Source organism: Moschus berezovskii, chromosome 10 (assembly GCF_049115385.1).
Source record: "Moschus berezovskii isolate FMDL1 chromosome 10, NW_MosBer_1.0, whole genome shotgun sequence".
Taxonomy (NCBI): Eukaryota; Metazoa; Chordata; class Mammalia; order Artiodactyla; family Moschidae; genus Moschus; species Moschus berezovskii.
This window is the reverse complement of record NC_142469.1, coordinates 82,188,244-82,215,767: the sequence shown is the minus strand read 5'-3', so window position 1 is coordinate 82,215,767 and position 27,524 is coordinate 82,188,244. Positions and strand designations below refer to the sequence as shown.

Below are 27,524 nucleotides of genomic sequence, written 5' to 3'. Positions count from 1 at the left end.
AGCAAAGCTCCCAAGAAAAACAAGCTTCCACATTAAAGTGACTTAACTGACAATATTTTTGAAATGATTCTTAATACTTATTCCTCTCAAATTATAATTCACGAACAGAATGAAATTGTATCTACTTCAAGAAGCATGGTTAAAACCAAAAGGGGATCTTTGAGCGAGAGGATTCTGGTTTCCTCTCTTGTCCAGCACTGTCGTCTCATTGAGGTGAACGCTGGCCACCCGACCAGTCACACTCGCAACCATGATGCCGAAATGTTGCTTTCTAGGCTTCCTCCTCGGTGTCCTCCTGCCTGGAGTGGTAGGTAAGTGCTTCCTTTCTTCCCAGTTTCTCACAGTGCTGTCATCAGAGTCTGCTCCAGGGGACTGTTAGACATGGCAGTGGCACTTTTCTGGGCTCTGTAAAAATTTCCGCTCTCTCTTGTCACAAATCGGTCAGAACAGACGTGGGGTCAGTTTCTCAGTGTGCTAAGTCGCTTCAGTCGTGTCTGAATCTTGGTGACCCTATGGACCACAGCCCCCCAGGCTCCTCTGTCCATGGGGATTCTCCAGCCAAGAATATTGGAGTGGGTTGCCATGCCCTCCTCCAGGGGATCTTCCTGACCCAGGGAGCAAACCCATGTCTCTTGTGTCTCCTGCGTTGGCAGGCAGGTTCTTTGCCACTAGCACCACCTGGGAAGCCCACAGTTTCCCTCGATAGCCTGAGTAAATACATGCAGACTTCATGAGTAGCTACTAAAGAGGAGGCACTCTAGTGGGTTCAAAAAACTCCGTACAGGACAAATGCACACCCTTCTCTGTCTCCTTAGCATTTCTTTCAACTTCAAGGGACAAGCAGAGCTCCTAAACCAGATTGCCTGAATCTTGATTTCAACTCTGTCTCTTTATTATCTAGAAAAACTGGACTGATTGGCTTAAACCGCCTCTGCCTCAATTACTCCATCTGTAGAATGGGGATTATAGGTCACTGTAAGGATTAAATGAGTTAATAATATATGCCAAGTGTTTAGCACAGTGCCTAGCATAGAATAGATCATAAACAACATGTGAGAATTTGCTGTTGGCATTCATGGAGAATTCTTCAAGAACAGAGAGCATCTTGTCACCCCAGCTTGCTGCTACTGCTGCTGCTAAGTCACTTCAGTCGTGTCCGACTCTTTGTGACCCCATAGACGGAAGCCGACCAGGCTCCCCCATCCCTGGGATTCTCCAGGCAAGAACACTGGAGTGGGTTGCCAGTGTACCTCTGAGCAAAACCAGGAGGGCCCCCAGTTAACAGATGTGTGCCTTTCAGTATAAGTGTCTGAAGTAACTTTCCCAGCATTCTACAGTTGCCCAGTGACTGATAATTTAAACACAGCTCAAGCCTCCATTTCCCAGAAATGTGTGGATTTGGGTAGACTATGCCTTTGGTCTTTGGTCATACCAAGGATTCTATGAAAAGACTATGACAAGAATTCAAGTGCCACCAAAATGACCTTGGTGCTGCATCTTACCGACACTAGGCAAATCACACGACTTCTTTAGACCTCAGTTTTCCCATCTGTAAAGCATACTAACAAAAGTACCTACCTTATCGGGTGGTTGTAAGAATGAAAAAAAGAGATGAAGCTTTGAGCACAGTGCCTGATAGATGTTTAATGTTCAAAATATGTTTTATGAATGCCAGCCAGAAAGAGGAGGAAGAGGGCAAAAAGGAGGAATATCTTTGACTTCTTCCTGTTCTGCTTCCTCTATTGACTCCTATCCCCCCAGGCTTTGCTCTTGGCTTGCTGTAGCCACTAAGAGGCAGGCTCTGGAGCCAGACAGCATTGGTATAAAATCAGCCTCACTGTCTGCCACTTTGCAGGTTTTTTTACCTCCCCAAGGCTTGGGTTTTGGTCTGTAAGAGAAAGACCATAATATTATCCTTTTCATAGGTGAGCTGGGCAGATTCAATGAGTTCTTGCAGGTAAAAGACCTGCGGTGTTTTGCAGAGAGGGATTGTTATTTTCTTTAATGGTGCTTACCAACGAGCACCATTAAAGAAAATGGTGTTACAAAAATGAGAGAAGCCTGAAGACAGACGAGATAAAGGTCACTGGACCATTTGTCTTCAGGATAGCAGATCAACTGTAGGCAGGATCTTTACGAAACTGTGCCTATCATTTCCTATCAACTCCTGAAAACTGTCAAAGTTTTTATGTGCTAAATATGATTGATCTTATAGTGACTTGTGTGAGTGGAACCAATCATGGCATTTGACTCTTTCCAAGTGATATGTTCTTGTACTTTGGACAAAAGGAAGTCCAAAAAGGTGAAAAATAAACGAAAACCAAATAACAGCATTGACACTATTTGGTTGGTAAAAATAAATACCTAAGGAAACAGCCTCATTCATTACAGAATAACACAAGTTTTATATATTTATTTATTTTTGGCTGTGCTGGGTCTTCCTCGCTGCTTGCAGGCTTTCTCTCATTGCAGTGAGCAGGGGCTGCTGTCTAGTTGTAGTATGTGGGCTTCTCATTGTGATGGCTTCTTTTGCTGTGGGGCATGGGCTCTAGGGTATGCAGGCTCAGTAGTTGTGCACGGGCTTAGTTGCCTCACAGCATGTGGCATCTTCCCAGGTCGGGAATCAAACCTGTGTCCCTTGCATTGGCTGGGGGATTCTTAACCACTGGACCACCAGGGAAGCCCTGAGAATAACAAATTTCGAAAGTTCAGAGCAGAGATCATAGGCATCAGAATATTCGCTTCCCTTCGAATGATATTTGAGCAAAGACTTGAAGGGAGTGAAGAAATGAGGCTTGTGGAAATCCAGAGAAGAGTATTCGAGGAAAAGGAAAGGGCCAACACAGAGACCTCAGATGGGGTCACGCCAGGCATGATAGAGCTGGTGAAAGGAGGACACTCTGGAGAAGCCAGGGGGCAAGCGATAGAAGATGAGGAAAAGACAGGTGGGGGAGACATGCTTCCTGACTCCTGCTTCTGCCTATCTCCTATCCTTCAGCAGAAACATTGGGCCTGTCAGGAAGGCAAAGCTTTAATTCTGCCTCTTTTAGGCTTTCATCTGGTACTCTCTTCTTTTTTTTTTGCTTACACAATGTTACATGACAAATTTATTCAGTAAAAAAGTCACCTAGGACTTTAGCAAAAAGATTAATAAAAGAAAAACAGTTTATTAACACATACATAGCACATCACTAGTGAGGAACTTAAATGAAGATGAACTCAAAATGGTGTCTTAAAATCCCAGCTTCTGTAGCATCTTCAACAAAGAATGATATACCTGTGGAAACATGACAGGACAAAGGAGAGCAGTTCTAGGCTTCCAAAGGTGGCAATCTGTGGGAGCAAACTAACGGATTAAGTTTCATTTACAGATTCTTCTAGTGTTTTCTTTGGGCTGGTAAGAGTGTCTCCAGTAAAAGTAAAAGAAGAATTTATAGGCCGGCTTCCCTAGTGGCTCAGAGGGTAAAGAATCTGCCTCTAATGCAGGAGACCTGGGTTCAATCCCCAACCCACCCCAGTAGTCTCGCCTGGATAATTCCATGGACAAAGGAGCCTGGCAGGCTACAGTCAGGGGTCACAAAGAGTTGGACACGACTGAGGGACAGCATAGCATAGCATTTAGGCAGAAAAGGGGGGAATCAAGAGAGCTTTTACTGAATTAGCTGCCTCTGAATTGCCTTCACCTCAAAATAATTTTTAGGTCAAAGAGACATTTCTGGGGGTAATATGTTCTGGTTTCCTTCAGACTCCAGAAAAAAAAAAAATTATCAAAGATCTTTTATCTCCAGCAGACTAAAGGCTGGTGAGCCTGAGCTCTCACATCCCATGAACTGAGCAAGAAAGCACAAACTGTGCCAGTGTGAAATTATGCCCACTCCTGTCATGACCCCTGATAAGACTCCTCTCAGGGAAGTTACTAGCATGGGCAGTCTCCCTCCATAGCCTGGACCAGTCACCTGAGCAATTATGCTCCGGCCCTTGGAGCCAGGATGCAGGCAGGTAAGAGGATCTACTCAGGAGTAGAACCAACCTACATGGAATAAAGCCAGGTCAACTAGAGAGGCAGAGGACCATGAGGCAGGACCTGGAGATGGAGGAAGAACCAGAGAAACCAGAGAAAGGAGGAATGAGGGCTAGGGTGAGGTCCTGGAGGCAGAACTGATCCCAGGCGAAACCTCGAGGAGTGGTAATACAAGGCCTGCTAGGAAGATGGACATCGCATTCATTAGATTACATCACCACCAGGGCAGATCAAAAGACACATCTTCTCACTCTGTTACTTCCTCTCCAGGTTAGGAGTGATGTGGGAGATTATCACATATGTTTTTACAGTCTGGATCACAGCTGTTTTGAGACTTTCAGTTCAGTTTCAATTCAGTTCAGTCGCTCAGTCGTGTCCGACTCTTTGCGACCCCATGAATCACAGCATGCCAGGTCTCCCTGTCCATCACCAACTCCCGGAGTTCCCTCAAACTCATGTCCATCAAGTCGGTGATGCCATCCAGCTATCTCATTCTCTGTTGTCCCCTTCTTCTCCCGCCCCCAATCCTTTCCAGCATCTTTAGCATCCATCAAAATCCATCACATCAAAGATTCAAAATGTTGATTTCTGGGCTCCACTTCTACCACCTGCTCTTATAGCAACTTTTCCAAAGAATCCCAGTGGAGATATTGTTACACTGAATGTTATGGCTAATGACAATGGTGCTTGTATCAATGTTCAGTTTTGTCTCTCTTCTTATTATTTTAGAAACTCAGCCAGCCAACGAGTCTCTGAAACCTCAACGAGTCCATTTTCAATCCCGAAATTTTCACAACATTTTGCACTGGCAGCCTGGGCGGGCTTGTCTTGGGAACAACAGTATCTATTTTGTGCAGTATAAAATGTAAGTGATCTGAGTTTCCTCCAGCTAGTAGATGGCTGCTGAGATTCCATGTCCTAGAACGCGATGGCATGTCAGGATCTGAGCTTTTGTCAGTTTCAGAAGGATTGAGAGGGATTGAGCAAGAAAGCACAAACTGTGCGTGTGAAATTATGCCCATTCCTGTCATGACCCCTGATAAGACTCCTCTCAGGGAAGTTCCTGGCACGGGCAGTCTCCCTCCATAGCCTGGGGAGATGGGGGCAGGAGAGTGTCTCCCCTGAAGGTGACACAAAATGCATGATGACATGAAGTCTGTGGAGGAAGGTACTTCAGCCCTAGGAGACCCCACCGAGGCCTCACAGGCTCAGCCTTCAGCTTCACAATAGACTCTTACTGTACATTTGTCCACTGAGTGCTAGAAACGACTTATTATGTTTAGCACATAATAAGTACTCAATCTCAATTAAACTGATGCTATTGATAGTTGAAAAAGAAGTTGTGGGACACATGGAAGTGAGTGTGTAAAGTATATTTTCAATTAAAAGTCTTTTTAAATTTAGAGTGAGTTTGCTATTTAGAAAAATCCTTTTAAAACTGAATGCCTCCTGTAAGCATGAACGCAAATTGGAACACACCACCACATGTTCCTCTTGCTTGATATTCAGGTTAATTCTGACGGATCAATGCAAAAACTCAGATATAATCTACTCCTTTCCTGGATCAAGGCCTGGGAACAGAAGTTTCTGATTTGCAGATGGCAGATTTTCCCCTTCACACATCTTGTTCTGGACACGGTGGGGCGGTGGAGTAAAGGGTGGGAGTCAAGGCTCTTCCTTCTCTTTCATAGATTGAGATGCTAGTTGAACATGAGGCAGGCAATATTACTGTTTAGCTTTTATGGTTTTCTATTAGAAATTCAGAAGATCAAATGCAGCTATGGACCAAAATGGCAGTTTTTATGCCATAAATTCATTCCTGTCTCTCTAGCATAGGATAGATTCAAGGTCAAATTTTTCCATTAATCAATCTCTCTAACTTCAGAAGGACTGTCTCCAAAAGTTTCTCAGTCTTGGTGGCTTTTTTCAAAATGTTTTGTGGAGCAATTATAAACTTTATGAATCTTTATGATAAAAATTTCTCCACTTCTAAAATAGACTTGTGCATCTATTTTGGAAATGCTCCTTGCATATAGGAAGTGGGGATCAATTTTTATTCTTCCCCTTTAGACAGTATAAACATGTCCAAAATGAGTCTATTTGTGGTTCAATATAAACAGTGGATTAGAAGTTGTTTTACCATGAAATTAATGAAGATTAGACTTTAGGGCCCCATGGAAGAATTCCATAGTTCTAATTCTTTTTCTTAAATAGAACTCCCAGACTTGTGTAAAATTCAGAATATCTGGATCCCTTCCTACCTATGTGGTATTTTCAGTAGCAAGATGCAAATTTATATTTTTGAAATTTTTTGCTTTGGGTCTACCCAGTTCTCATGGATATACTGTAGATATCTCATAGATATACTCATGGGTATATATCCCCTTTGGAATAGGACAAAAAATGAGGTATTACACCAAAAAAAGAAGTCAGTCATTACAGCTAAATTTAGCTAGCAAAGACAATGTCTCATCAATAAATAAGTTAGAAAACATTAGATTGTTTTCAATATATGTTATTGGTTCTACCCATATGGTATCCTTTGAAACTATATAATGAAACTATTGTCAACATATAGTTTGCAGAGTACAAATACCATCAATGTTCCTCCTTATATGACTATAGAATTATATTTCAAGTCCTTCAGCAAATACTTTGGGGGCTTTTCTCCCCAATCTAATCCCTCCTCTGTTCCCACCATCACCGTACTGTGTTTTCTCTGATCTGTGACTGATAATCTTCCCTTTTGCTTTTGCACCATCCCAGAGTGTTAGGCTGAATCACTGTATCTGGCTCTTTGACTCATTATCTTTTCTTCTTGGGTTCTCCTCCCTCTCTCCCAGCCTCTAATTGCAAAACTCCTTAGCTCCTCACCACCACCCCTGATCAGTTGTCAAAAAAAGAGATTGACCGTAGGTGTTGGGTAAACATCACCTGAGATGAAAAGTGGTAGCAACTTCTCAGAACCAGCCGCATTACTCAACAGCAGGCTGATGAGAAGTGAGGAAAACCACAAAGCCCTGAAACCCCAGGAGCCTAAAGGACGTAGTCAAAAATGGAAGTTGGTTCAGACACCAGAAGAAAAACTTCCCTAAGTACTAAAAATCCAAAAACCCTAATGCTAGGGATACAGAAGGTTATCAGGCTTGAATTTATCTTTCAACAAGATAGCACTTTTATTAATGAAAAGAAAAAATAATTTAAAGAGACTTAAGAGCAACTGTCAACTTTCACAGGGGTGCTGATGATATTGGAGGACAAATGCCAACCAGTCTGAAAACTGAATAGACTGAAAAAAAACTGAAGACTCCTCCAGTGGAATAAAGAAACTTAGATTTTGTCTTTTTCTGTCTCTAGGTATGGAGAGAGACAGTGGAAAAATAAAGAGAACTGCTGGGGGATTCAAGAGTTCTTCTGTGACCTTACCAATGAAACGTCAGATATATGGGAACCTTATTATGGGAGAGTGAAGACAACTCTGGCTGGGATCCACTCAGGCTGGACCATGACACAGCGGTTCACTCCATGGTGGGAAAGTGAGTTCCATGACATTTCTTTGCATTTGATTTCCCTGATCTTCAATAGCCCTCACAGAGCCTGGCTAGCTAGCTACCAGGCCCTGGGCTTTGCTGAGGTGCACACCATCATCTCATTTGATCTCATTCTCAGAACAGCTCTAGCAGATGGGTTTTACTGATCTCATTTACTGTCCAGAAAATCAAGGGACAGAATCTTTAGAAGTAACCCAGGTCTCACAGCCTGTATAAGCCAAGTCGGGATCAAAATGGGCTGCCTCTGATTACAAAGCTGACACTCCATCCTACTGACAGGATGTTGCCATCTAGAAAAAAAAAGTATTTTTATATAGCAGAAAGGATTCATATTGCTCTTTCTAGGCATGAGGGTTACATTCTTGAAAATACACATTAGACAATTTTTCGATTGAGAAAATTGAGGCTTTTAGTTACCTCTCCAAAACAGGAGATCCAAAATACTCTCTTGTATCCAATTCTCAATAATGTTTGTTCTCCTTCTAATTTAGTCATAATCTCAGAATAATGTATTGTAACTTATGATGAAAATTATTTAAAAAACTAACGGACTTCATATAAAATAGTAGACAAAATGTATGAGAAAAATGTATCTAAAGTGTATGTACAAAGATATGCATAACAAAACAAGAATAAAAGTATAGATATTATAGTCCTCACAATGCAACTAGTCATGCAGTTAATATTTATATCTTCTCCTCTCATGATTAACTTAACATTTGCTTTTTTTTCAGCCAGCACCTCAGCCTTTCATTTTTCAGGAGTTTGTGTCCTTTGGATCTTTCTTCTGTTAGTTTAACATAGTCTACATTAATTTTTATTTCTGAATATAGGAGTTCTAAGAGGCACCTCTGAGGATAGCTAGCATATTTGACCCCAATGTATATATAACAATTCTATTTCACTTTGATAATTGGAACCAGTCACCCTAGATAACACAAGGACCTCTTTTCCTCCTTGTTAGTTAAAATGCGTAAAAATCACCCAAGCGTCAGGAGGCAGCCTTAACTTCCAATTCTTTGAAACCATTGCTGTTATAACCCAGAAGAATGAAAGGATCAAGTGTATGGGAAACAAATCGTTTGATGAATCCTTGACTGTGTTCAAAAGTGAGAATTGCCCTCCATCTTTCACTTCCTGTATCCTAGACCAGTGAATTCTGTCCATGGAAGAAATAGCACCATTTATTGGTCATATTTCATATGAATAGAATCACACAATATATGATCTTTTGTGACTGGCTTTTTTCATTTAGCATTTAATGTTTTCAAGATTCATTAATGTTGTAATATATATCACTACTTCATTCTTTCTTGCTGCTGAAAAACATTGCATTACCTGAATACACTGCATTTTGTTTATACTTTCCTCAGTTGATGCATATTTGTTTGAGTTATTTCCACCTTTACACTATTATGAATAGAGTTCATGCAAACACTCATATACAAGTTTTTGGGTTGACATGTTTCAATTCTCTTGGGTATATACCTAGAAGTGGGATCACTTGGTCACATTATTACTCTGTTTAATCATTTGAGAAAATGCTGCATTGTTTTCCAAAGCAGATGCACCATTTTCAATTCCCATCAGCAGAGTATGAGGGTTCCTATTTCTCCACATCCTCAGCACCACTATCTGATTCTTTGATTATAGCAGGCTTAGTGGATATGAAGTGGTCTCTCATGTGATTTTGATTTGCATTTCCCTGATGATTAGTGATACTGAGCATCTTTTCATGTGTTTATTGGCCTTTGGCATATCTCCCTTGAAGAACTGTCTATTCAGACCCTTGCCCATTTTGAAATTGAATGCTTTGTTTTTAATCACTGAGTTTGAAGTTTTTTTATGTATTATGGACAACAATATCTTATCAGATATGTGATTTTCAAGTATGCTTTCCCGTTATGTGTTTTCTCTTTGAGCTTTCTAGATGGCATCAATTGAAGCCCCAAGTGTTTAACTCTGATGAAGTCTAGTCCACTTATTTTTTCTCTTGTTGCTCATGCCTTTGGCATTATATCTCAGAATCCTTTGCCAAATCTAAGGCTATGAAGACTTATCCTAAGTTTTCTTCTAAGAGTTTCATAGTTTAGCTCTTACACTTAAATCTTTGATCCATTTTGTGTTCACACAGTAGTATTCTGAGTCCCCAAGGATTACCAAGTTATGACCAACCTAGACAGTATATTAAAAAGTAGAGACATTACTTTGCCAACAAAGGTCCTTCTAGTCAAGGCTATGGTTTTTCCAGTAGTCATGTATGGATGTGAGAGTTGCACTATAAAGAAAGCTGAGTGCCAAAGAATTGATGCTTTTGAACTGTGGTGTTGGAGAAGACTCTTGAGAATCCCTTGGACTGCAAGGAGATCCAACCAGTCCATCCTAAAGAAAGGAAGGATAAATCTTAAAAGGAGACTGAAAAGAAACAGCCAAAGACGCAGGAGGAAATCAGGGGACTGCTTTATTTGTGAGTATCTCAAGAAGAGAGAAGTCAATGAATAAAACAGTGCTACGAGGTCAAGTAATCTTAAATTGGCCATTGTAACACAATCGCAATCCAGTGAAAAGGCTGATAATGGTCTCTGAGTCACAAAGTCCTCCATCATAGATCACAGATCAGGAGCCCTTATGAAGTCTGTAAGTCAGGTTTACTGGTGTTCCTAGGCCAGTGCTTGAAATTATGTGCTTCATCTGTATGTAGGATCAAATAACTCATCAAACAACCAGAATCTAAAATAATGAGTCGATACATTCAAAGGACGAGGTCTGAATGCACATGATTCAAAGAAAATTCTTCAACAATCATAACTTGGGCCAGAAAGAACAAATATTACTAGGAGAAAATCAGTTATGCATTTCGTGCTGTGCTGTGCTTAGTTGCTCAGTCATGTCCGACTCTTTGTGATCACATGTACTGTAGCCCACCAGGCTCCTTTGCCATGGGGATTCTCTAGGCAAGAATAGTGGAGTGAGTTGCCATGCCCTCCTCCAGAGGATCTTCCCAAACTAGGGATCAAGCCCAGATCGCCCACATTGCAGGCAGATTCTTTACTGTCTGAGCTACCAGGGAAGCCCGTGAATACTGGAGTGGGTAGTCTATCCCTTCTCCAGGGGATCTTCCCAACCTAGGAATTGAACCGGGGTCTCCTGCATTGCAGGCGGATTCTTTACCAGCTGAGCTACCAGGAAGCCCTATACATATCATACTGGCCTACAAAACTGACTCATGCTTCTCATCTTTCAAGTGATAGGCAGGAGGTCTATGGTCACCAGAATTTGGAGCATGAAAAACCATAAACAGAATTAAATATCAACCACTTTGCATGATTGAAAAGTAAACAAACAAGAATTCCTTCTTCAATCAACTGGGCAAAGTTTCCAACATAGTTGAAAAGTGAATTAACATTTTTTTGGTTCCAAATTAAAATAAATCTCCCTTTTCTAAGAGGCTTAGAAATTCTAAATATAATATACCACATTCTCTTAACTCTGTAGAGGAACATGAAAGAAAAGGAAGGAAATCCCCAGGTGCCAAAGCAAAGCAGCTAGAAACCAGAGAAGAAACAAAGCGAAGTCCCACTGCCCTGAGGACATTTGCCCAATTTAGTAACTAGGTCAGACATGACTGAAGCGACTTAGCAGCAGCAGCAGCAGCAGTAACTAGACCCTCGGAGGGGAAACAGCCATTCCTGGAACAGAAGACAATGTCATAGCCAGCACAATGTGGGGAGTATACTCCCAGAAAATCTTGCCCCCACATAGGGCTACACTCTCAATAAAAGTGCAGACTAGGAAAAAGCCCTTTGGAGAAACAAAGAAAGGTGTACGTTTCAGTCTTGACTGTTAGGAATCAAATGTTTCCTAAATTCAGAAAGCTTTGAGATTTAAATACATACAACCTTCATGTTCCAGAAAACACCACTTTGAGGGTGTACCAGGCTGATGGTGCCATGGGATACCTTGCAGAAGCAAATGCTCACACCCAAGTTCAGAAGCAGCACTACGCAGATGAGGTCATGTGATCCATGTCCACGGTGCCGTTCAGTAGAGTAACCACTGTCTTTAATGAAGGAGACTGGATCAATTGGAAAAATTAGAAATCTTGGTCCCATACGTCCCTCATTTTCAAAATCAAGTATGGCGAAATGAAAGCAGTAAAACTTGGCAACTACAGACTGTGGGCCAAACTTGACCTGCTTCTGTTTCCATAAAATCACATTTTATTGGAGCAAAGTCACCCCCATTCATTTACACTTTGTTTGTGACTGCTTTCACTCTACAATGGTAAAGTCAGGCAGTTACAACAGAGACATATATGGCTCATGTATGCGTGTGCGTGCACAGTCACTTCAGTCATGTCTGACATTATGGACTGTAGCCCGCCAGACTCCTCTGTCCACTGGCTTCTCCAGGCAAGGACTCTTGATGAAAGTGAAAGAGGAGAGTGAAAAGGTTGGCTTGAAGCTCAACATTCAGAAAACAAAGATCATGGCATCTGGTCCCATCACTTCATGGGAAATAGATGGGGAAACAGTGGAAACAGTGTCAGACTTTATTTTTGGGGGGCTCCAAAACCACTGCAGATGCTGATTGTAGCCAGGAAATTAAAAGACGCTTACTCCTTAGAAGGAAAGTTATGACCAACCTAGATAGTATATTAAAAAGCAGAGACATTACTTTGCCAACCAAGGTCTATCTAGTCAAGGCTATGGTTTTTCCCGTGGTCATGTATGGATGTGAGAGTTGGACTGTGAAGAAAGCTGATCGCCGAAGAATTGATGCTTTTGAACTGTGGTGCTGGAGAAGACTCTTGAGAGTCCCTTGGACTTCAAGGAGATCCAACCAGTCCATTCTAAAGGAGATCAATCCTGGGTGTTCATTGGAAGGACTGATGCTAAAGCTGAAACTGCAATACTTTGGCCACCTCATGCGACGAGTTGACTCACTGGAAAAGACTCTGATGCTGGGAGGGATTGGGGGTGGGAGGAGACGGGGACAACAGAGAGTGAGATGGCTGGATGGCATCACTGACTCGATGGACATGAGTTTGAGTGAACTCCGGGAGTTGGTGATGTACAGGGAGGCCAGGCGTGCTGTGATTCATGAGGTCGCAAAGAGTCGGACACAACTGAGCGACTGAACTGAACTGAACTGAACTGCCAAGTCCTTCTCTAGGGGATCTTCCCAATCCAGAGGTTGAACCCACATCTCTTATGTCTCCTGCATTGGCAGGCAGGTTCTTTACCTCCTGAGGCAGCTGGGAAGCCCCATATATGGCCCACAAATCTTAAATATCTATTATCTGGCCCTTTACAGAGAACTTTTGCTGACTTCTATAAAATAACATGGGAATCCCTGATGGCTCAGGGAAATCCCATGGACAGAGGAGCCTGGTGGGCTATAGTCCATGGGGTTGCAAGAGTTGGACACAACTTCAGAAACTAAACAACCACTGTAAAATAACATGGAAGAAAATTTTTATGATTTGGAGATAGGCAGACGCCCAAAAGTACTAATGAAGAAGGAAATGGCTGATGAATTGGACTACACTAAAATCATGAACTTCTGATTATCAAAATATAACATTAAAATGATGAAAATGCAAACCACAGAGAGAAAATATTCACAATGCATGTTTTCGAAAACGGACTATGTCCAGAATGTACAAAGAACTCTTACACATCAATAATAAGAGGCAAAAGACTTGAACAATCTTTTCACAAAAGGGAACATTCAAATGGCCAATAAACATGAAATCCACTAGTCAGCAGGGAAATGCAACTTAAAAACACAATTAACTGGTACTACACACTTACTAGAATGACCAAAATTAAACTTTTTAAAATATAATAATGTCAAGTGAAAAACAGAATCTTTCATATACTGCTAATGGGAATAAAAATGGTGTCTTTACTGTGTGGAAAATGTAAGTATTTATAAAAGTTAAACATATATAAACTCTATCACCCAGAAATTTCACCCTTAGTTATAGCCCCAACAAAATGCTTGTTTCCCAAACTACATACAAAAGAATGTTCATTAAACTTTACTCAGAATATCCAAAAACTAAAAACAAACTGAGTCTGTGAATAACACAATGGATGAACTGTGTTATTCATACAGTTAAATACCACACAGCAATCAAAAAACCAAATTCTTGATACATGCATCATGGATGGATATGTATGCATTGGACTCCCAGGGCCACCATAGCCAAGTACCACAGGCTAGGTGGCTCAAACAACAAAAGTTTATTTTCCTACAGTCCTGGAGGCTAGACATCAAAGATCAAGGTAGCCACAGGTTTGGTTTCTTCTGAAGCCATTCTCCTTGACCACCTCACTCACTGTGTCCTTGCATGGTCATCCCTCTGTATTCAATCATATAAGGATTCCAGTAATACTGGATTAGGGATCACCCATATGACTTCATTTTATCTTAACTGTGTTTTTTTTAAGATCCTGTCTCCAAATTCAGTCATTCCCTGAGGTCTAGGGTTAGGACTTCAACCTATGAGTCTGAGGTGGGGCATAATTCAGCCCATAATTATATACAAATAAAAGTGAAAGAGTGAAACAAGCCGGACAGACAAAAAAAGTGTATATTTCATGATTCCAAAAACAAATGTTCAGTTCAGTTCAGTCGCTCAGTTGTGTCCGACTCTCCGCGACCCCATGAATCATAGCACGCCCGTGGTCATGTATGGATGTGAGAGTTGGACTGTGAAGAAAGCTGATCGCCGAAGAATTGATGCTTTTGAACTGTGGTGTTGGAGAAGACTCTTGAGAGTCCCTTGTACCGCAAGGAGATCCAACCAGTCCATTCTAAGGGAGATCGATCCTGGGTGTTCATTGGAAGGACTGATGCTAAAGCTGAAACTCCAATACTTTGGCCACCTCATGCGACGAGTTGACTCCCTGGAAAAGTCTCTGATGCTGGGAAAGGTTGGGGGCGGGAGGAGAAGGGGATGACCAAGAATGAGATGGCTGGATGGCATCACCGTACATGGCAATAAAAGCTAGGACAATTGTGGTTATTCTCTGGGGTTAATTGGAGAAAATATGGAGTTTTCTGGGGTCCTAGTAATGTCCTTGTTCTTGTCTGGGTGGTAGCTGTACAGGGGTGTTTATCTGTAAAGATTTGTTTAGTCATATTGTCATGATTTATTTGTCTGCATCTATCTTATAGGTTGATTTTTTTTTAAAGTTTATTTAAAGTTTAAAACTTCAAACCAAAACAAAAACGAATTCCAACTTTCAACATGTGTTCACAATAAAAACACAAGGAAGCAGATCAACGCGAGCAAGTTTGTAAGAAACAAGCACTTGACTGGACCAACACTTTAAGGATTTGTATTATTGAAAGCAGATAATAAATAAGTTTAAAAAAATAATAGAGGAGAATAAAAACATAATCAAAGGACAAAATATTACTAAGACCAAATAGACTGGAAAGTACTCAAATAGAACTCATAGAAATAAAAATACATAATCAATGAAATTAAAATTTTGATTTTAGGAGGAGTGAAAGACGAGTTATGGAGAAGGAAATGGCATCCTACTCCAGTATTCCTGCCTGGAGAATCCCATGGAGAGAGGAGCCTGGTGGGCTACAGTCTATTGGGTCACAAAGAGTTGGACAGGACTGAAGTGACTTAGCATGCACACACGCAAAGATCAGTTTAGACATGCTGTTGTTCAGTTGCTACTGCTACTGCTACTGCTGCTAAGTCACTTCAGTCGTGTCCGACTCTGTGTGACCCCATAGATGGAAGCCCACCAGGCTCCCCCGTCCCTGGGATTCTCCAGGCAAGAACACCGGAGTGGGTTGCCACCTCCTTCTCCAATGTGTGAAACTGAAAAGTGAAAGTGAAGTCGCTCAGTCGTATCCTACCCTTAGCGACCCCATGGACAGCAGCCCACCAGGCTCCTCCATCCATGGGATTTTCTAGGCAAGAGTACTGGAGTGGCTTGCCATTGCCTTGCTAACTGGTCTCCAACTCTTAAATCAATGGACTAGAAGACAGCTCTGAAGAACCCATTCAAAATACTGAGAAAAAAAGATGGAAAAATAAAAAATTAAGACATGGAAAAATCAAATAAGAAATAGTGACAGATATTGAACTGAAATTCTAGAATAAAAGTATATGTATACCAATCTCTATATTGATTTATCTACAAATCTATTGATCATGGCTTATTTTCAAGAATTATAAAAGACATCTACAAACTAAAAACACATAATGAATGCCAAACAAAATAATAACAAAATCAATTAATGAATTAATTCATTTAGAATTACTAAATGAATTTAACTTGCTAAATTAAATTAAACTGATCTTAAACTCTGCCCCCAAATAGTTCAGTTCAGTTCAGTCGCTCAGTCGTGTCCGACTCTCCGCGACCCCATGAATCACAGCACACCAGGCCTCCCTGTCCATCACCAACTCCCGGAGTTCATTCAAACTCATGTCCACAGAGTCGGTGATGCCATCCAGCCATCTCATTCTCAGTCGTCCCCTTCTCCTCCCGCCCCCAATCCTTCCCAGCATCAGAGTCTTTTCCAGTGAGTCAACTCGTCGCATGAGGTGGCCAAAGTATTGTAGTTTCAGCTTTAGCATCAGTCCTTACAATGAACACCCAGGATCGATCTCCCCTAGAATGGACTGGTTGGATCTCCTTGCGGTACAAGGGACTCTCAAGAGTCTTCTCCAGCACCACAGTTCAAAAGCATCAATTCTTCGGCGATCAGCTTTCTTCACAGTCCAACTCTCACATCCATACATGACCACGGAAAAAACCATAGCCTTGACTAGACGGACCTTGGTTGGCAAAGTAATGTCTCTGCTTTTTAATATGCTATCAAGGTTGATCATAACTTTCCTTCTAAGGAGTAAGCGTCTTTTAATTTCCTGGCTACAATCAGCATCTGCAGTGATTTTGGAGCTCAAAAAAATAAAGTCTGACACTGTTTCCACTGTTTCCCCATCTATTTCCCATGAAGTAATGGGACAAGATGCCATGATCTTTGTTTTCTGAATGTTAAGCTTCAAGCCAACCTTTTCACTCTCCTCTTTTACTTTCATCAAGAGGCTTTTGAGTTCCTCTTCACTTTCTGCCATAAGGGTAGTGTCATCTGCATATCTGAGATTATTGATATTTCTCCCAGAAATCTTGATTCCAGCTTGTGCTTCTTCCAGCCCAGTGTTCCTCATGATGTACTCTGTGTATAAGTTAAATATGCAAGGTTACAATATACAGCCTTGACGCACTCCTTTTCCTATTTGGAACCAGTCTGTTGTTCCATGTACAGTTCTGACTGTTGCTTCCTGACCTGCATACAGGTTTCTCAAGAGGCAGGTCAGGTGGTCTGGGATTCCCATCTCTTTCAGAATTTTCCACAGTTGATTGTGATCCACACAGTCAAAGGCTTTGGCATAGTCAATGAAGCAGAAATAGATGTTTTTCTGGAACTCTCTTGCTTTCTCCATGATCCAGCGGATGTTGGCAATTTGATCTCTGGTGCCTCTGCCTTTTCTAAAACCTGCTTGAACATCTGGGAATTCACAGTTCACATATTGCTGAAGCCTGGCTTGGAGAATTTTGAGCATGACTTTACTAGCGTTTGAGATGAGTGCAATTGTGCGGTAGTTTGAGCATTCTTTGGCATTCTCTTTCTTTGGGATTGGAATGAAGAGTGACCTTTTCCAGTCCTGTGGCCACTGCTGAGTTTTCCAAATTTGCTGGCATATTGAGTGCAGCACTTTCACAGCATCATCTTTCAAGATTTGAAATAGCCCAACTGGAATTCCATCACCACCACTAGCTTTGTTCGTAGTGATGCTTTCTAAGGCCCACTTCACTTCACATTCCAAGATGTCTGGCTCTAGGTCAGTGATCACGTTATCGTAACTATCTTGGTCGTGAAGATCTTTTTTGTACAGTTCTTCTGTGTATTCTTGCCACCTCTTCATAATATCTTCTGCTTCTGTTAGGTCCATACCATTTCTGTCCTTTATCGAGCCCATCTTTTCATGAAATGTTCCCTTGGAATCTCTAATTTTCTTGAAGAGATCTCTTGTTTCTCCTATTCTGTTGTTTTCCTCTATTTCTTTGCATTGATCGCTGAGGAAGGCTTTCTTATCTCTCCTTGCTATTCTTTGGAACTCTGCATTCAGATGCTTATATCTTTCCTTTTCTCCTTTGCTTTTCGCTTCTCTTCTTTTCACAGCTATTTGTAAGGCCTCCTCAGACAGCCATTTTGCTTTTTTGCATTTCTTTTCCATGGGGATGGTCTTGGTCCCTGTCTCCTTTACAATGTCACGAACCTCCGTCCAGAGTTCATCAGGCACTCAATCTATCAGATCTAGTCCCTTAAATCTATTCCTCACTTCCACTGTATAATCATAAGGGATTTGATTTAGGTCATATCTGAATGGTCTAGTGGTTTTCCCTAAGACAGTAGGTATTGGGAGGGGACATCAGAGGGCAGACACACTGAAATCATAATCACAGGAAACTAGTTGATCTGATCACATGGACCACAGCTGAATGTGGTCCACTGGAGAAGGGAATGGCAAACCACTTCCGTATACTTGCCTTGAGAACCCCATGAACAGTATCAAAGGGCAAAATGATAGGATACTGAATGAGGAATTCCCCAGGTCGGTAGGTGCCCAGTATGCTCCTGGAGCTCAGTGGAGAAGTAACTCTAGAAGGAATAAAGGGATGGAGCAAAAGCAAAACCAAATAGTTAATCTAGGGGAAATTAAAGTGACAGTTTATTTGATTTTCTTTCCTAGTTAATGATCATCTGGTTATTGACATCAAAATTCAAGAAACAAAAATTCTCTTTCAATCCTTCTCCAGCTACTCTATAGTATATAACATAGTTCCACTGAAATAATCTTATACAAACAAGTCTTCAAATGATTTTAATGCTGCTTTGAAATTTTACCTCTTTAAGGACCTACAAAATATTTCCCTTATGCTAAGAATATTCACCCAAATAACTTTTTATAGTTCATTTTCTGAAACAATCACTGCAGGCTGTGGAATTGATTGATAAATGTCCTCTTAAAGCTGATTCAGAATACATCAGTCTTTGCAAATAAAAAATCATCTTCAAAGAAACTTCTCAGATATTTATATTTTGAGTGTCACCAGTATCCCTCCATGATAACTTTTGCCTAATCCCTAAACTTAAAAATGATTTGTTATTATGTGTTCATGTGAAATATTACATTTTGAGTGATTTGTCAAAATTTCCTATTCTTTCAGCAAAATTAGATCCTCCAGTCATGAATATAACCCAGGTTAATGGATCTTTGTTGGTAAATCTCCATGCTCCCAACTTACCGTACAGAGACCAAAAAGGGGAAAATGTGCCAATGGAATACTATGAGCTAGTATATCGAGTCTTCATAATTAACAATTCACTGGAAAAGGTAAGTTCAGATAGATAAATTGGGTATTTTTTCTTTTGTTTAAGTAACATTCTAGCCATGAAACAGGTCCTGTCTTTTGCTACTCTATCCCCTCTCATTTTTCCTTATCTTTTTTTAGTTCCTTCTCCCTTTCGCCCTCATTGATAAGCAATGATGGTTACCATCACCATCAGAACTGTGTGCATTCTTGCACCTTTTTAATCTTTCAGTTGGTTTCCATTTGATCTTCCTTGTATATCTAAAGATTGATATTAACAATACTCCATTCCATTTGATGGTCACAAATATTCATTTTCATGGAATCTTTATACATCTTTTAAAGTGGCTTTTGGATAACAGCATTTGTGCCAATTTTGCTATGACATTATGATCTCCCATTGGCACCTTTATTTTGGTCTCGTGGTTAACTGAATGTTCCCCTTTTTGATATCCATCTAAGACAGGGTTCCTTTGGCTATAAAAACAACAGAAACTGATTTAAACTGGTTCAGATAGGAAAGTGGAGGGGAGAGGAGGATTTTTACTAGGAAGTAAACAGAGGAGCCTGGTAGGCTGCAGTCCATGGGGTCGCTAAGATTCAGACACGACTGAGCGACTTCACTTTCATGCATTGGAGAAGGAAATGGCAACCCACTCCAGTGATCTTGCCTGGAGAATCCCAGGGACGGGGGAGCCTGGTGGGCTACCGTCTATGGGGTTGCACAGAGTCGGACACGACTGAAGGGACTTAGCAGCAGCAGCAGCAAAGATCAATCTTAATACAGCTGGAAGCAAGAAATAAAGTGCTGCCAGGCTTTATAATGACTGGGAAGGAGAACTGGAGAAGTCACATGTCTACAGTTGTCTCCAAGTCTACTCCATTCTCCTCACTGCACAGTTCAAATTCTTAAAATAGAGACTCTGACCCCTGGGGCAACCAATGGACATCACTCAGGAAGGAGTCATGTGGTTCCTTCACAGCCACGTGACCTGTCCCTTTCTCCGTCTGTGAACTAGGACTCGGGAGATGGAGGATGTGTCTGGGAGGTAGCTCTGCAGCCCACTACTACTGTGGTCATGAACAACTCACTTTTATCAAAAACAGAGCACGCCAATGACTTACTGAAAACTGTTTATCATCTCATTTTTCCCCTTTGTGTGCAGGAGCAAAAGGTGTATGAAGGCGCTCACAGAGTTGTTGAAATCAAAGTTCTCTCACCTCACACTGGTTCCTGTGTAGTGGCTGAGATATACCAGCCCATGTTAGACAGAAAAAGTCAGAGAAGCCGAGAGAGATGCGTGGAAAGTCCTTGAAGTACTCTGCACAGTGCAATTCAAAGCTCTCTGAGAATGACACGACTTGTTTTGAAGAATCTTATTGAAGGCCATTCTTATACTTTCTTTTTTATTAATTGACGTATAGGTGATTTACAGTGTTATAATGTTAGGTTTTATATTTTCTTAACACAGTGTTCGCCATTATACTTCAGGGACTTCTTTATTTAATAGTTCTTTCTTCTTTTATATTTTATTCGTAAATTAAACTTAAGCAGCACTTCTCCCCACCCCACCCCCAAAATCATCAGAATTTAAAGAGTCAGAAAACAAAGGACTCTCTGAAATACAGAACTTTATTTCTGTCTCCTCTAACATAATCTCCATTCTTCCAAGTCTGCTAAATAAAAACTAAAAAACCAAAGAGGTGTAGGCATTTTTAAAAAAATGTTGGTGAATAAATTTTTTAAAATAGTTTTACAAACAAGTGATCCAGATATAATCCTTTTTCAGTCTCTATTGACAGTTAACATGACATAGGTAATTCAACTTTCACATAAGTGGAATTTTTATGTGAAGAAGTATTTTCCCATATGTTTCTATTTTATATGAATATACTTCAAAGACATTCATTTTCCATTATATAATATTCCTACTTAATGAACCAATATTTTAAGTTCTACCCTATGTAAATAAGAATGGTATTTTTAAAAAACTTCTCACAATTTCTGGATTAATATCTAGTTTATCAACAATAACATCTAAACACCAAAGAATGCCTACTCAATACAACTTCCCTTATTTAGCACATACTCACATTAATATTCAGAGAAGGCAATGGCACCCCACTCCAGTACTCTTGCCTGGAAAATCTCATGGACGGAGGGGCCTGGTAGGCTGTAGTCCATGGGGTTGCTAGGAGTCGGATACGACTGAAGAGACTTAGCAGAAGCAGCAGCAGCAGCACATTAATTTTTTTTTTCTGTTTTTGTTTTGATTTTTAGTACTGCCTGAGAAGACTATATCCTTATTCTCAAAATCAGGTGTAATAATTTTCAGCAACAAGTTTAAACAATAATGCCTAACTCTAATTTATACTACACTCATTACCCAGTCCTTCCAATGAAGGGTCTCCTGTCAGTGGGATCTTCATTATCTCTGCATACAAAGATCTTTTGAAAGACAGTTTGATTGGGGGTATGGGGGATGGTTGGGGACCAGGTAGAGCAGTTGGCCTGCAGCTGAAAGCACAGCATGGGTGGTGGGTTTATTGGGAAAAGAAGCTGGTGCTGATAGAGATTGTAGGGCCATTAAAGCTCCCCAACAACCTTCTAACAGCTCCATGTCCCCAATGAGTAAAGGTCTATGACCTTGAACTCAAGTGGCCTTCCTCACTTTGGGCTCAGCCTTGCATGTGTGTTTAAGGTTGTCTTTCTTGTGAAACAAGATGAATTGGAGAACCTTTATACAATTTCTCATAAGCATTATTCAAAATGTGACAAAAGTATAGAGTTTCTGGTTTTACACAGTTACATATATGCATGCATACTCAGTTGCTCAGCTGTGTCCAACTCTTTGCAACTCCACTGGATTGTAGCCCACCAGGCTCCTCTCTCCATGGAATTTTCCAGGCAAGAATACTGGATTGGGTTGCCATTTCCTACTCCAGGGGATCTTCCTGATCCAGGGATCAAACCTGTGTCTCCTGAGTCTCCTACATTGGCAGGCAGTGTCTTTACCACCGAGCCACCTAGACAATAATAAACATTAAAAAGTATTCCGAAATGCAAGGAGGAAGATAGTAAGAGAGAAAGAGCTAGAAAATTAGCCTTATTGCTTTTCTGTAAAGTTATAAAAAGTGAATTTGAGCATACATCTCAAAACTAAAGTTAATCTGTGTTTTTGAATTATGATTTTTTGGGGGGCTTACTGTCCTTTTGCAATCGCAATTAACAGCAATGGGATGGGTTGGGAGTAAGGATTATACATGGCCAACAGCATTTAAGTTTTTGAAGTTCAATAGTTCTAACGTCTGGCTTAAAAAAGTTATGTTTGCCTCATGAAAGTTATTAGGTAGAATCAAGCTTTGTTTCGTGTTGGCTATACTTTATTTTATTTCATGCTTAGGCAAATGACTTGGGCATTCTTAAGCAACTATAAAATACCTTGTAACAAAATATATGTCATATTCTTCATTGTATTAGAAATATATTGTCACACTATTTCAATCAATAAACTTTTTTATAATCTTGTCTCTGTATTAATTCCTTCACAGTTATAAAAAACCACATCCATACACAAAAAGAATGTAGGCAGTCTTAACATTGAACATTATATACAAACTAACTTCATTTCTTTTGCTCAGTGTTCAGTTGCTCAATTGTGTCTGACTCTGTGACCCCCTGGACTGTAGCCCTCCATGCTCCTCTGTTCATGGAATTTTCCAGGCAAGAAAACTGGAGTGAGTTGCCATTTCCTGCTCCAAGGGGATCTTCCTGACCCAAGGATTGAACCCACACCTCTTGTGTCTTCTGCACTGGCAGGTGGATTCTTTACCACTGAGCCACCCTCCTTTTAATTCCATGGGCCTGCCCAAGACACTCATTGTGATGCCAACTTAGCAGAGTCAGAACTGCTCTCCTCCTCCACCTGGAGTGGCCATTCTTTGCCCTGGAAGGAGGCATTATACCAACTCATAGCATTTCCCAGTCTGGGGATCAAAGTAACAGTTCAGACATGCGTCATACAACAGAGTCAGCACTTCCTTATCCTCTTCCACACTCATGTCTTCTTTACATTGAGCACTTAAGCTTCCAGAAGAATCCTGACACTGCTCTGCCGGCTGTTGACTGGGAGGAGCAATCAGTGGGCTCAGCATACTTAATCAGTCCCTGTTATGTTGGAGGGTGTCCTGTGGAGACATGGGTCAGCAGTGACTCACCTTGGGGACAGCGGCACCAGCAGCAGCAGTCCTGGGAGGTGCCCCTGGGCACGAGAAATCGCCAACAATCCCACTATAGAGCCTGTAGACTCCAGGGCTCAATAAATCTATTTTTTTAATTATTTTTTATTGGAGTATAGTTACTCTACCAAGTTGTGTTAGTTTCTACTTATAGCAAAATGAGTCAACTATATATATATATACACACATATATCCCTTCCAATAAATCTTTTAATTTTTTAGCTTTGCATTTTGAAATATCTATTATTTGGGTTTTTGAAGGATAAACTTGTGAAGCCTGTCAGAAAAAATCCTAATTAGACTTGTTAGACCCACACTAAGTTCCAGCCAGAACGGAGCAAACAGAATTGAGCAGGACTTGAGGCATTCATTGATTCTGAAAAAGAAAAGTGAAAGTGTTAGTTGCTCAGTCATGTCCGACTCTGCAAACCCATGCACTGTAGCCCTCTGTCCATGGAATTCTCCAGGCAAGAATATTGGAGTGGGTTGCCATTTCCTTCCCCAGGGGATATTTCCAACCCAGGATTGAATCCCAGTCTCCTGCATCGGAGGCAGATTCTTTATCATCTGAGCCACTAGGGAAGCTCATCGCTGATCTTGCCCTACAATCAAATGGCAATTCCACACTTACAGGTTCTCAGGCCAAAAACTCTGGGGCCATCTTTGTTTCCCCCGTTTCAGTCACATCCCATATTCAATCTGTCAGTAAATTCTCTTGAATCTAAACTCCAAAATACAATATTTCTCACAACTACCTTATTCCAGGCCAACATACTTTCTCATCTGGATGATTTCTAGAGCCACCTGGCTAGTCTTAATCTTTGCTTTGGCCTCACTATCATCTGGTCTCAGCAGGGTAGTTGGGTGATCTCCTGAACGTAAATCAGACCATGTCACTCTTCTGCTCCTAATCCTGCAGTGTCTCCCCATCTCATAAAGGGAAATAAAAAAAAAAAAGTTCTTCTCGTGGCCCCCAAGACCCTAGATGATCTAATTCCTTAGCTCATAGTCTCTCAGACTTCATTTCCTGATTTCGCCTATTCTCACTCTGCTCCAGTACACTGACTCCCTGCTTGGCCCGCGAATGAAAACGCTCTTGCCCCAGGGCCTCTATACCAGCTGCTTCCTGGAGAGCTGTGCTAGAAATCCATAGGCTCATGCCCTCTAGCAAGTATTTACTGGAAGGTTGCCTTACCACTCAGGTTTCCCTCACCATTCAATCTAAAGTTACAAACTACCCATTACAATTCTCTCTACTCACTTTCCCCCACAGCACTTAAACCACTTGATGCACTATAGTTTACTTATTTATCTTGTTGATTGTTTGTCTTTTCCTCCTCCACTAGGGCTGTCATTTTGTTTGGTTTGGTTTTATTCCCACAGCTGTGTCTTCATTCTCTAGAACAGAACCAATGCAGGGCAGATGTTCAATTCATATTTGTCAGATAATTTAATGAAACAAGAGTAGAACCACTGAGATCATGGGAGAAGTGGTGAGGAGGACAGGAGAGGGAGCTTTTCTTATCATTTTGTACAAGCTGCTGCCTATCCTTCTCCATAAGTTAGTGTGAGAGAGCAAGCCACTCTTGACAAAGTTGCAATGATGGAGATAAGCATAGAACAGTTTGTGGGCAGCTCTGAGCAGAGAGCTCTCCTAGAGTAACTGTTTCTTCTTCCAACAGAGTGTCATTTCCTAGGCATTGTTTATTCTCCTTGGATAGTGGTCAAGCCCAGAAGTCCCATCCCAGATTTTCTTTAAAAAGATGGAGGGAGAGACATTGGGAAAGTGAAAAGGGCATGCCCACTTTGATGAGGAGGAATTTTAGAGAGTGTTCTCAAAATAGGATTGAAGTAAGAGTTCATGGCATAAATTCTTTCCTAGGATGGGTTCTCATAGGACAGCAACCCAAGTTCAAGCTTGGGATTATTTGTGTGAGTTCTATGGAGCTTCCCAGGTGGCATTAGTGGTAAAGATTTTGCCTGTCAATTCAGGAGATGCAGAAGACACTGGTTCTATCCCTGGGTCCAGAAGATTCCCTAGAGTAGAAAATGGCAACCCACCCCAGTATTCTTGCCTGGAAAATTTCACAGACAGGGAAGCCTGGCAGACTACAGTCCACGGGGCCTCAGAGTCGGACATGACTGAATGACTAAGCACACACATGAGTTTTATGATATAAAACATGAGTTTTATGACATCCTTAGCAATGGCTTTTTTGCCAGAAAAAAATTATTGAGAGGATATTGGGATTGTTTTCAATTAATACTTGATTTATGAGAATGACAAATTCATATCCCTTATTATTCTTTGTTTCTCAGTTTAACTTATAAACCTTATTACTGTTTATAAATCTGGCAACCTTTAAATAATCACTTTTAAGAAGGCTTTTACAATTTATGTGAATTATTCTCGATATCTATAAATTTAATATATTCCATATTCTTTTGAATATCTCAATTGTATAATACAAAGTTTTCAAAAACTGTAAGAGGTTTGATAGTTAACTCCAATTAGAAGCTAACCAATTAGCCTGTCAATATTTTTCAATGCAGACAGACTCCTGGGTCAGAGACAAAGAGCTTTAACATTCATAGCAATAACATGACACAGAGTATCATCATTTTGCATCAGTTCACTGTTCAACAGGTCTGGGTTAGAACCCAAATATAATATGACAACTAAATTTAATGTGATATCCTAAATGGGATCAAGAAACAGAAAAGAAGGACATTAAGTTAAAATAAAGGATTTCTGAATAAAGCATGGGCTTTAGTTAATAATAAGGTATCATGATTAAGTCATTCATTATGACAAGTATAGCAGCAGCAGCAGCATGACAAGTATATATTACCAACATCGGATAATGATAAGGGAAATTAGGTATAGGTATATGGGAAACCTCTGTACTATCTTCATAAATTTTTTATAAATGCAAAACTATTTTTAAAGAGTTTCTGAAGTTCAGCAAATAAAAAGTGTTACATAATAAAGCATATTGTACTTGAATGTTGAAAACACTGTGAAAATTGTAGTCAATGACTAAAGTTCAGGAACACTGGTTTTGAACTTACTGAGAATGTGTGAACTAGCTGCTGAACTCTCAGTCTTCCTCACCACTGTGATGTAAGAAGATGTGTGATCTAACCGCATTAGTGTCCACACATAGGTCACAATTTCAGATGACTCTTAGGCAGCACTAATTAGAATTCGTTCATCAACCGCGCTGAGAATGAGCAGAGACTAACCACCGAAAGCAGAGCTGAAACTTCTCCAAGAGTGAAACACGTCTTTCTCTGGAGGGAACTGGGGCTCCTTGGTTTCTGGGTTCTCAGGGGATTTCTTAGGTGGGGAGTCACTGGTAACACCAGGCTCTGGTTTACCTACCACAGGGACATGGCTCTCCAGAAGCTTGTGTCTTTCAGCATTCTCTTTGGTAAACATGATTCCTTATCTGCACAGGCAAGACCCCTCACCCTGGAGGTAGAGAGAGAGAATTAAGGACCACACTCACTGATGCCCCATCCTCAGTGGCTCCCTACCTTCTGTCATCCCACCCTGTTCATAATCATCTAGGGATTGTAGTCCTGTCCTTCCATCAACACTCAAGGTCCCAACATGAGAGAAGAGAGAATCAACATTTCTCGTCTGTAAAATTGAGGACAACAGGAAAGGGCTGGTCTAAGCCGGTGGTCTGGAACTTTAGCCTATCTGAGAATCTCTGGATTACAATGCAAGTCAGTGGGTTCCCCACCAGGGTTTCTACTCAACAGAGGGTCCATAATTGACACTTCTAACAAGTCCCAGACGATACTGATGCTCCTGGTTGGAAAGATATTCTTTGAGTACCACTGGCTTAAATGATCTTGAGGACATCTTTCTACTTTCATATTTATTGAATTCATGTATCTCAGACTTAAGTGATCATAAAAATCACCTGGGACTTTGGTTAAATATACAGATCAGCAGACTCCTCTGCAAACCCTCTGACTTAGAATCACCAGGAGAGCACCCCAAGTGATTCTTAAGATCAGAGGAGTTAAAATGTTCACTACATGAAAACTCAGGGTGCCAGCAGTGAAGGTAGTGTTAGGTTGGAGTAGCGCATGGTGGGAAGATCACAGGCCATCAAGGACAGCACACAGCCCCAGAAGAAATGGCTAAAGCTGAAGGAGCGGGTGAGAAGGAATTGTCAAAGACACAGTTAAATAAATTATGTATAGCTCTAATACTCTACATGTCCATGGATCTAATCATAGTCACTTATATTTGCATAATGTCTTACTTCTTAA

General features: G+C 40.9%; 1 protein-coding gene across 1 annotated transcript; it reads left to right on the top strand.

Annotated features, from left to right (window-relative positions):
- The first annotated feature begins 250 nt into the window (after nt 1–250).
- Nucleotides 251–22,524, top strand: IL22RA2 (interleukin 22 receptor subunit alpha 2). The gene is made up of 5 exons (XM_055433722.2): nt 251–311; nt 4,751–4,886; nt 7,379–7,557; nt 18,852–19,018; nt 20,162–22,524. Exons 1-5 carry the CDS (start codon nt 251–253, stop codon nt 20,309–20,311), a joined length of 693 nt encoding a protein of 230 aa, XP_055289697.2. The 3' UTR covers nt 20,312–22,524.
- Nucleotides 22,525–27,524: the final 5,000 nt, after the last annotated feature.